Source organism: Aphelocoma coerulescens, chromosome 2 (assembly GCF_041296385.1).
Source record: "Aphelocoma coerulescens isolate FSJ_1873_10779 chromosome 2, UR_Acoe_1.0, whole genome shotgun sequence".
Classification (NCBI taxonomy): Eukaryota; Metazoa; Chordata; class Aves; order Passeriformes; family Corvidae; genus Aphelocoma; species Aphelocoma coerulescens.
The window spans coordinates 99,669,577-99,680,916 of NC_091015.1; the positions used below are offsets into that span (position 1 = coordinate 99,669,577).

Below are 11,340 nucleotides of genomic sequence, written 5' to 3' on the forward strand. Positions count from 1 at the left end.
ATTTTGTGAAATTTGTGTATAAAAATAATATATAATTAAATACTTTTTCTCTCAGTCCTCACTCAAGCACAGCTGGCACCAAGGATGAAAAATAAAATGATTAATCAATTTTTCTTTAGAAAGTTAATGAAAAACCTTCTTATAAATTTGATATATTCCTGTTAATACTTTAAACAGAACATTCTAAAACAGATCCAGTATACATTTTTGCTGTTTTGGATTGCCCATGCTGTCTTGCACTTTATAAAGTGAGATGAGATGGCTTTCATTAAGACTGCAATAAACCCTATGTGATTTTTACTCAGTGGGCTTTGGCCACTCTATTCCCCTCCTCCCTTTTGTGTGTGAGTTGTAAATTGATTGAGAAATACTCTGTTTCATGCTTCCCCCCTCTCGGCATGCAACATCTTTAAAGATTCAAAAGAGATAGGAGAGCAAAAAAGGCAACAGGTAGGTAATGCAGCAGATGGCTCCGTCTCCAGTTAAACTTGCTCAGAGTAACAAGCAGTAAGACTGTATTTTTTCTGCAGGGTGCAGGTGGAGAGGCTGTGAATGAAAATAAATTTCTGAACACAGACTCCAGCACAGGATCAGTGGAAACTACTGCCAAGCCGTTACCATTTAAAGATCCAAACTTCATCGTAAGTGTGTTATTTTAACAATTTGAAATTCCATACTTTTCCCATAAAATGCTTACTAGGATTCTATTTAACCATGTTCCTAGTGTAAATATTAAGAAAATCAACTTAACAGCCAGATAAAAGGTTGACAATTTTTAAGAAATTCACCTTAATCCCTATAACATCATGGTCCAAAGTGCAGACTGTATTATAGCATAAAAATGGCACTGGTCCAGAGGCAGAACTGTTATATTAAATTCTGGAACAGAGTGAGAAAATCTGTTAGGTGCAGGTAAGTGTGGAGGTTTTATGATATGGTATCTCACAAACTACCACAGCTAGAGAGGAGCAATTAATGCTATGACTGTAGGAATCCCGTGTTTCACTTCCTAGTCAAGGCAGGCTGCAAAGCAATTGAGCTAGAAATTAGCCAGAGAGTCATTAGCAAATGGCATTTTGCACCTCTTCTGGTCCCTGAAACTCTTAACAGATTTGTGGTGTCTTCTTCCAATCATTGCTAGATTCAGAAACAAAATGGTCTATGCTCCTGAGAAGTCTGGCCTGCCAGCATTCAGAGTCATGTAAACACTGACAGCTGATGAAATGCAGGCTCCTAAACACTCTGAGGGTTAAACTGGGAAAGAAGGTGAAGAAGATTAAGTTAGTAATGCTGGGTTTGTTTTTGATATCTTTTTATCTTGCTGTGCCAAGGCCAACTCATTGGCCCACTGTACAAACACTTTCTAGACAAGCAAACTTCTCAGACTGCTGGTCCTAAGCCAGTACTTAGAAACGAGGATTCTATCCCAGATTTCTTTCTGTATGAACAAGATACAATATCCAACAGCACATAACGAGTAATTGGGCAATGCACAGCTCACTAAGCACAGGTTTGGCAGGGGGTATGAAATTAATCTCTGACATGTGAGCTGCTCTACATCTGCTTTGCAGACAACTTCAGCCATGAGAGGGGCATTCAAACAACCATATACTTTGCTCACTAATCCTCCAGCAAGCACCAGTGTCTTTGAGAAATGGGGCTTATTGCAAAAGCTCCTTTTGTGCCCAGAGGCATCCCATGTAGCTTCCACATAGGATTTAAATATCCATGAGGCCCTGAGATGATTGTTCAGTTCTTAGAGGGATGTTGCCATTTCCAAAGAGGCAATACTAATGTCTGCATGCTTGAAATAATAATGAATGTACAGGGTCTTTGCCAACTGCTGCAGAAATTATAGGCAGTTATAATAAAAACCATGAAATTGTCCCCTCCAATACAGTAACTAATTTGAGAAGAAATGCATTGAGTGTTAATCAGCATTTCATTGGTATGACCTGGTAGTAACAATTTGGATGGATTTTTGCATCTTTTCAGCCTAATTTGCCTTAAAAGGAAGAAAATAAATCAAATAGTGTCTATCTCTGATACGTATGCCCAAGTTTGAACCATTAGCTCACTGCAGAGGATAGACTTCAGAGCAGAGAAGGAGGAAGAACTGACCTCTTCCTAAACTTTCTGATTGGAATTTACATCCCTTAGCAGTGGGGAAGAGGAAAAAGGCTTTCTGACAGCTGTGTAGAGCAATAGCTGCTGTAGAGCAGTAGCTCCACCTGTCCTAGCTGTAGCTTTCTCTGAATTTTGCTTGGTTCATTTGTGCTTGGCAGTCATTGCCTTTTTATTGTAGGTGTGTGAGGTGATGCTCAGCCCCATTCCTAGGAGGCATAAGTTCATATAAAAACAGAGGTTGCTTTTGAGATTACTGAACAAAAAATCATTATGCAGTGATTTGGGGGAAAACTCATGCAATGAATTTGAATTAGTAGTGTGGTAGTACATGTAGTTTCATCTCATGCTGTAGCAGTCACTATTATACAATGTTCTTTAGATGACTAAGGTGTTACCCCAAGAGCAAATATATGCTTCTACATTTTAAATCAGGTATCCATCACCAAAACCCAGTATATCATCAGTTCATGAGCAACTTTTCTGAACATATGTCTACAAAAAAAAGCTTTCTCATTGAATCCTTCCTCCTATCATCCTCATCAATTTAACAGGTTAATTTATAAACATTTAAAGCAGAAGTGTGTTTACAGAACTTTGCTGAGTTTCAATGAGACTCATGGGGCAAATAATAACGAACAGAAATAACAACTCCTCAATTGTAAGAACATTTTCTTTTTCTGAAGTTAAGCTGTAAATCTGTGTCCTTTGATCATTTAGAAGCAGTACAGTGCGTTGTGCAGCTTCTGTCTCTGGAGGGACATAAATAAATTACTCTGTAGCAATCACATTTGATAACTGAGACTGCCATTATAGTACCTGTGGCAAGCCTTCCATTAGTGTACCTTTCAAAATGCAAAATTGTCTTGGCAGCCAACATTCTATTTATTATTCTTTTTCTATTATTCTGTCTCCTAGCCTTTGAAAGAAAAATAAAATTTCCAGAAAATTTCTCATAGTGTTCATTACATTTTCCAAGATCAGTTGTGTTTTCTACAGTCATGGATAATTTGTAAAAGAGCTAGAGCTGCACCTGTAATGTGCCATAAAAAGGAGAGAGAACATTTAGCTGTATAATCACAATTTTAGGAACAACTTCATAGTAATAAGTTCTAATATTATAGGAAGTGCATACAGAATCCTGTAATCTCAAGCTAAGCCTAACCACACTGATTTTCTATTTCCATGTAAAAAGCAGATTTTAATTTCCTTCAGTTAATCGGAAACGTAGAAGCTTTGACACAGTCCAAAAAGCTTTGTTTTTGCTTGCAGCCAAGATTAAAGTGTACAGTATAGTAGCCTGCTGATGAAATAAGTGAGAATAACAAATGGTTCATGACAAGATGAGACGTATCAGAAAGACGATGAAATAGAAGTGTCATGCTCTGAAATAGTGTTCTTCATTTATTTTTTCTCTAAACACCATATTTTTAATTCTAGCACTCCGGCATTGGTGGAGCAGCAGCTGGCAAGAAGAACAGAACTTGGAAGAACCTTAAACAAATTCTTGCTTCTGAAAGGGCATTGCCATGGCAACTAAATGATCCTAGCTGTAAGCTGCTTAGACGCTTTGCGTGCATTTATAAATAATAGAATGCGCACAAATAACTTTCTTTAAAACTAACCTAAATTATTTCATCAGTGCATGCAGTATCCTGCTTGAACAGGGTCCAGTAGTACATTTAAGATTGCTCCAGTCACACTCATTAGCCCTAAGTGGAAAATAAGGGGAGACAAATAATTTGGAGTATTGTGGCAAAGTTCAAATACATTTGGGGAGAGAGTTTAATAAGGAGAAAGTATTTTTCCAAACCAGGTCAGAAGCCCTTATTCCCATGAGGTTTTTGTCACCTTTTCACTGGTTAGGAGCCTCCTCCTCTGTGTACAGTTCAGAGGTCTTTTGGTGGGTGGCTGCTGCCTCATTAGCTATATTTAAGTATTTTTCAAATAGTTTCTGCTAAGCCACATACCTGCAGTGGCTTAGACCTCAGCTCAAGCTTCCTATCCAGCTCCTTATCCTAGATTCTTGGGAGATTTAAATCCTACATCCCCTCTTTAGTGCAGCACAGCTGAAACTACACTATTAGCAGTGCTGATTAGCAGTCCTAGCTGGTTACATCTACAGGAGCAGAGTTATAGCAGTGGTCTTAATCTAGATATTCTTCAAGTCTACTTGTAAAGCAGGATACTATTGAATGTAGCTGCTAGCAGAATGCAATCCTCAGATTTTATTTAAGCAAGTGGAGGCATTTCAAAACTGAGCATATGCATATACTTTTTGTCAGACTTGGTGCTTTATCCAAAAATAGCTTGCCATTTTTTGAAGTGTTTTAGACGCAACTGTTACAGAAAAATGCAGACTACTGTGTGTTCCTGGCTATTGTAACTGACAATCTGCTGATTTTGCTATTTCTACTATGCTCTGTTTGCAACCAGAAATTTACAGGATTTTTTATAAGAAGGAGGGAAAAGAAATTCAGTTTTGTATTTAAAACCAGCTGTCTGTGGCATTAGGATCTTGAATTATGAGATGATGAGTTAGAAATTTGATATGGATGGAGTGTTTGAACTGAACATATAATCTGAATGAGTTGCAAGGGAGATCAGGAAAGAGGAAAGAAATTTGTCGGTACAAGATATTTTTATAAACATCCAAAATTGAGGATTTAACTACTTAAGCATACCAACTGTATCTTAAAAAATGTTTATGAATGATAATTGCTATTTAAAGGGCACCAAAGAACAGCAACTTCCAACCCTCAGTTTAAACATTCAGACCATTTTCTAGGTCATTGACTGGGCTTAAAGTGGTACATGCTTAAAGATTTAACTGATTTAAAAGATTACTTTGCTTTTCTGGATTATAGCATTTCAGAGCTGCAATCTTGAGCAATGTTTCATGGTCTGAACATATAACATGCATATGATAATGGCTATTCTTTGCACGTGACTGCAAGGAAATTCATTAAGACTTGGAAGAAGTGGACACATTTCAAATGGCTCTCGCATTTTCCTTTTGGGAAGGGCAGTTCTGCTTGCTGAACTCTGTTAATAGGTGAGCAGGATCAGGCTGTGATTTACAGTGCTAACAGGCTAAATGTTTTCAGAGGTAATTCTGCTTCATATTTCTTTGCCTTAGTGTTGCTAGCTAATAGAGACCTCAGAGAGTAGGTTTATGTTGTAGAATATATATATAAGACATTGAGTTTATGCCTTTGTTTCTCTTTAGATTTTAATATTGATGCTCCTCCTTCCTTTAAGCCTGCTAAGAAATATTCAGACATTTCAGGACTTCCAGTAAGTAATTTTTTTTTTCCCTTCAAAATTGGCATCTCACCTTTCACAGTGAAGTAGTGCTGGTGCCTTGTTTTGTAAAAGATGTATATGCTGAGGTTCCTATTCAGACTTGGGCTTAATAATTATCTAGTGATTTAGGACCAAACCCCAAATACTGTCACTGCATCACAAAATCCTTAGGTTGTTAATAGATGTTGGGACAGACTAAATACCTTGTCCTGCCAAGCAGCTCCTATGACACAACTTTGTCCCCTGTAGAATCTACATTGGTGCCCATAATTTCTAATTCTTAAGATAGGGGCAGGAAAAGCTGGTAGTCCACAGTGTCCATGACTGTTAACTTTGCAACGTATACCCACAATGACTGAAACTTTCCATGCTGTTTGCCCGAGGCTGATTTATGTCATTGTATCTTATAAAAGAAGTTTTAAAAAGATGGCTCAGCAATTTTCAATAATGAGATTAGGCAAAATTTTATTGCTTGGCCCAGGTTAAAAAAAACCAAAACTTTGTTATCATTGCTCTCAAACTTTGTCTCAAACAAATCAGCCTGAAACAGACACTTGGCATAGACTGTTGAGAATTTCAAATACCCCTAAGTTTCAGAGCTGGAAGTTGGAGTTTGGCAGATGTATAGCCTGTGTGTCACAGATGGGCTCTTTTGCGTGTTTTTGTTAAAGAAAAAGGAGAAGGAAAAAAAAAAATCCCAAACCACATTTGACTTAGATACAGTTTGCACATCCTCCAGAAGGTCTTGGTAGTTACAGTTTGGTGCCTGAATTCCCCAAGGATTCTGTTGGCACAAACCAGGAGTAAAGTCCTTGAATTCTGCCCAACAAACATTTTGTATCTGCTGCTGAAACTGCTCCTATGTTACATGAATAATTTTACTTAAAACAAAACAGGTGTTAGTAACAGCATATCTTTTCACTTTTCACCTTCAATCGCCAGTGATTTATTTTTCAGAAGCCTGTGCATTTATGACAATTGAAATTAATGGGAGTGTTGTGTTTTGGAGTAAAAAAATGCTTAAGTAATGGTTACACTAAATAGCTACAATAATGAAAACTTTGTAATGTCAAAGAGCCTGGCACTGAATTTCTGTGTCACTTCCCCCAGTTTAATCTGTTTCTCACCCATAGGGCACTAGCCCACCTTCACAGGCTTGGTATCACCTCCTGGAGATGCCCTTAAAGGTACATATTTATTATGCTGATGCAGGTTAGCATACCACCTTGCATTCTGTACACTGAGTTAGGCAAAAAGTCCTCAATAGGATGCAAAATAGGTGAGCACTTAACCAAGGGCTGCCTTATAGTGGATATTTAGTGTAAGGCATCAAAGAATATCTATAGCACCAGCTGTATTCCTGCACATCCTACATTTGATCTTGATGTGGTAGCATGTTTTCTTAGACTTTATTTTTTAAGTAACACATTTAAATAAGGCACCTAGGGGGTGATGTGTCCAGCCTGTGCCTCTGAATGTCGTTTGGAAAGGGAGTGAGTTGCTCAGATAAAGGCTGGTAATTCTTGGTGTTCAAGAGGGAGTGGGAAAGCAACATCTTCCTCACAGATGAACTGGCAGACAGCAAATGGAAGAGACTGCTTGCAAACCCAGGGAAGATAATTCCCTCCAGCCAGGCAGACCCTGCCCCATCTCCAAGGAACCAAATAATGCTTTCCAGCACTAACCTTTGATGTATTTCAAAACTAATCAGTCGTTGCACCTCTAGTGAGCTGATGATACAGGGTATAGATGTGAGTGGAGGCCACATCTCTACCATTTCCATCAGTGATTTATGTACTAAAACTATTTTAGCTCAGTATAGATACTCTCTATACAAATCCATATACAAATTCAGTACTGCTTTTGTTTTCTTTTCTTCTCTTTCCACTTTTTTTTTCTTTATTTTACATCCTCTAATTGCATTGTGAGTCGTTTCCTATTTTACCTGGCCTGCAAGGTTTCTCCAGACTATGATAAAATTACCATGTTTAAAAAACCCCTTTTTTATTAAAATAGCTGAGACAGTGTGTCCTTTAAATTGCTAGGCTAGAAATGTTTCATAAGAAGCACTAAATATGCTTTCAAGATCCTTTCCTAGTAGGAGGATATGTGGGATAGAATATTGTAGAAATGTAATATTAGAAAAATGTCCCTGTATTTTCTTTGTAAAATATAAAAGCATATGTGTAAGAATGTATTTTCTGTAGGAAAAGCTAGACTCCCCATGAGGGAAAAAAAAATTCCTTAGCATTACCCATTTAGGGAAGAATTAAATTGTCTAGTAGGTACAAAAAGAGAAGTGTATTAAAACATTCTCAATCAGCATACTTGCTCTTATATTAGATGCCACAATTAAATTCTACTGATTCCCTTCTCTTTCTGTGTGTAACACAAATGGAATTAAATTTACCAATGGTCTCAGCAGAGCAGCCAATTTATGTTTGTAAGGCAGCCTAGAATTCTAAAGCTATTACCTACTGTATTGACACTGCAAAATAAACCTATTATTTCCAAACTTGCAAGATGAATATTTAGATATTTTAACATGCAAAACAGAGTAATTTACTGTAAAGCAGATAAAGAAAAAAACCCCCAAACCTTCAAATGTTTATATTTCTCTTCCTTTTCTGAAAATGGATCAGCCCTGTTACTATAGAAACAGATTGAGATAGCTATTGTATTTTAAGAGCATGTGTCTATGGTCTTTGATTTAGTTTTTAAACACGACAGAGTTTTTTCCTCGCAAAGTCATCTAATTCAATATTCTAATCTCTTTAATTATTTCTGAAGTACTGGTAGAGTTTGTTTTCAGGCTGAAGCAATGGCATGAATGGCAGGTTACCATACATTAGTGTCTGCAAAGAGTCTGCCCAGTACATAACACCAGAATGGTGAAGAGCAGCCATAATATTTTAAACCTAGATCGGTGCACAATACAAATTGCAGATATTGCTTGGTTACTTTATTACAGAATCATGCACGTTTGAAAAGCAGTGTAATTGCTTAGCTTTTTCTTACATGAGGCCAGATGTAAAGAGTGAAATAAAAGTAAATTTATACCTGCTGTAACCATGAAGTTACCACCAGGGATAAATTTACTCCTAATGTTCTAACTTTGCCATTTGTTTGGAACTTAATTGATGGCTTGAACTGTTAAGCTGACTACATTTAATTAACCTGGCGGCATTTCTTTGTAAAGAAAACCGAGCTACAAATAACACTAAATTTTCTAAGTCATATCAGACCAAATGATTAGCTGGATTGTTACCATGGTCGAGAGGTGCTTTCCAACATAAAAATGTAGAGAGTTCTGCACTACAACTGTGTGGTGTGGGGGAATACTCTTCCTGGCCTTTTCTACTTTTAGTAGCAATGTCTTGAGGGATCTCAACTGCCTGTGCCTTGCAGCCTGCCACCATCTTGTGCTAAAGAAAGGCACAGAAGACACTTTGGAGCCTTGGCAGGCACTTGGTAATCCAGTGCTGAACAGGCAGGGATTGCCCTGGAGGCTGAAGGTGGAGAGGCAATGCCCTGATGCCTGCCTGCTCCCAGTGCAGCCTCCTGGCCTACCCCTGAGCTCAGCCGAGCTCCAGGTTTCTGCAGCAACAAGGAAGGGGAGAGGATAGAAGGAAACTGGCACTGCTCCCAGGCACCCAGGGTCCAAATACAGCAGGGGATACAAGTGTAGCCCAGGGTGAGCTGGCCAGGCTGCCATCCTGAAAGCTGGCAGCTGGAGCAAACCACAACACTGGGTTCAAATCTCTTACCAGTTCAGTCACAAAACCATAAGCTGAGACTCCCTAGCTTTAAAAACCACTTTAAAGTAAATTAAAAGCTAAGTTCTATGCAGCAAGAGAAAGGCAGTCCAAAGCTATCAGAGCACCCATAATTCAGCCTCTTTGTGGGTAACTTATTGGCAGCAGCCTGACTCTTTGGAGAGCTGCCTTGAGAGAGACTGCACAAGGCACAGAGTTTCTAGGGTTAGTTTAGAGAGCTGAGGAATTTATTTTGCTCTGTGTCTTATAGGAAACTTCTCTCAGCCCTCTGTTATGTTTAATGCATTTCTAATGTGATTTTATAGGGGTCTGTTAACTTCTCATAAGTTCTGACATGAGGAGAAAGAAAAAAAGACTTGTGGCCACATGGTAGAACAGCAGTGCTGTTACTAGGAAGAGAAACTCACTGTTTTGTGGTCTTGTAATTGAGACACTTCTTCTACTGTTATGGTTAGAAATTTTATTTGAATAGTGTCTCTAACATTGTTTCTTTTTCAGGCAAATTACACAGATCCACAGAGCAAGCTAAGGTTTAGTACTGTTGAAGAATTTGCCTATATTCGGATGCTCCCTTCAGATGTGGTTACAGGATACCTGGCTCTAAGGAAAGCAACAAGTATTGTTTCCTGAACAGACTAAATATTGTTGTATATTGCTTGTGAACAGTGCTCATTTGGAGTGTCATGATGGAAACTGACTGTGGAACTGAGGTTCTTTAAAACTATCCATGGATTTTTACATCTGGAAGTAGTTGATGGTACATTCATTTGAAGAACATATGGATTTAATTTTCATAAATGCTGATATTTGTTAGTTTGCCAGTTTGTTAGCAATTTGGTTTGGTGAACAGAATAACTTAGACCTTAAGGATGTGTATCTGTACCATAATGTCTCATTTGTATTAGCTTCTGTAAAGACAGAATTTCATCTCCACCCTGTATATTTTATGTACTACCCTGGCTCAGCAGAAACTGTCATTTCAGTTAAGGAAAAGGTAACAAGATATCCAAATATCTAAACCTGCCTTACCAGATGTGCTTGCCACTTGCCTGTGAACTTTGTCCCATCTGTAAAATGAAGCTAAAGTACCCAGCAAATGCTGCTGTTGTGATGACTTTTTAGGGTACCATGGCACTGTGGAAATGAAGACCTTCACACAAATGTTTGTATTGAATTAACTGCCAACATAAATAAAGTTGGACTCAAACTTGCTTGTAAAATACCCTGATGAACACGTGTAACAGGATCCAATCAAATCATCAGGTAACTCTTGATCATTACACTTCTCAGTGTTTGAGTGCTTCATTTCACAACCTGACTATTCTTCTACCTTTCCTAGTTATTACAATATTAGTGCTAATTAGTATGAAAAAGTACCAATTTCCCAGACTTTTAAAAAAGATGCTAAATAGTAGGAGTTCACTGTCCATTGGCATTCTGACACCGAGATGGCCTTCAGCAAGGCATGACCTTCTGCATTAGAACACTGAACTTAGCACCATGAGACACCAAAAGAATAATTGAGAGCAACTGAACATTGTCACACTTTAGAAGAAGGAGACTGAAAGAGAGTTTGGACTCTTGCTGGGGGATGGCTGACAGGTACATGCCAATGTGCCAATGGAAGAATGACCATGACTTCCTGAAACTAAGTCTAGGGGCAAGGGGGCAGAGAGTTTTCTGCCCATTTTTTCTTTCTCTTCTCTTTTTTATGACAAGCTGCTGATTTGAGGTCTTCCCAATTCTGAGTCTTTGTCCCTTAAACTCTTGCTAGGTTGTAATCTGGATTCCAAGTTCAGGCTCAACTGTTCCTAGCCCCCAGTCACACAGCTTTCACTCCCACACTCCATCAACTGTCCTGTAGTGGTGGCACTAGAACTGGCTGCTACACAAGTTACCACTTGCTGTGGGGCTGCTCTTTTCCCATGTGCAAAACTGCCAAGTGGAAGACTTGTGCCATAGCGTGTTTGTCCTGGGGAGGTGAGGTGCTGATCAGGAGACAGCACTCCTGACTCAGCAAGCTCCAGCATGGACATCAGGATCTTGTGCAAGGCACACTCTTCTCTTTCCCTGCACAGGCAGCACACAGTAATGACTAGTTAGTGTCTAAGCTGTGCTTTGAATGCACATTTCT

The 11,340-nt window shown here is 38.6% G+C and overlaps 1 protein-coding gene across 1 annotated transcript in view; it reads left to right on the top strand.

The window, feature by feature from the left end:
- The window catches only part of INO80C (INO80 complex subunit C), a 30,493-nt gene extending 20,080 nt beyond the window's left edge, over nt 1-10,413 (top strand). Inside the window, 4 exon segments of the mRNA XM_069004146.1 lie at nt 531-641; nt 3,565-3,676; nt 5,354-5,421; nt 9,705-10,413. Of these exon segments, the coding sequence (XP_068860247.1) occupies nt 531-641; nt 3,565-3,676; nt 5,354-5,421; nt 9,705-9,836 (423 nt within the window). The 3' untranslated portion in view covers nt 9,837-10,413.
- The last annotated feature ends 927 nt before the right edge of the window (nt 10,414-11,340 follow it).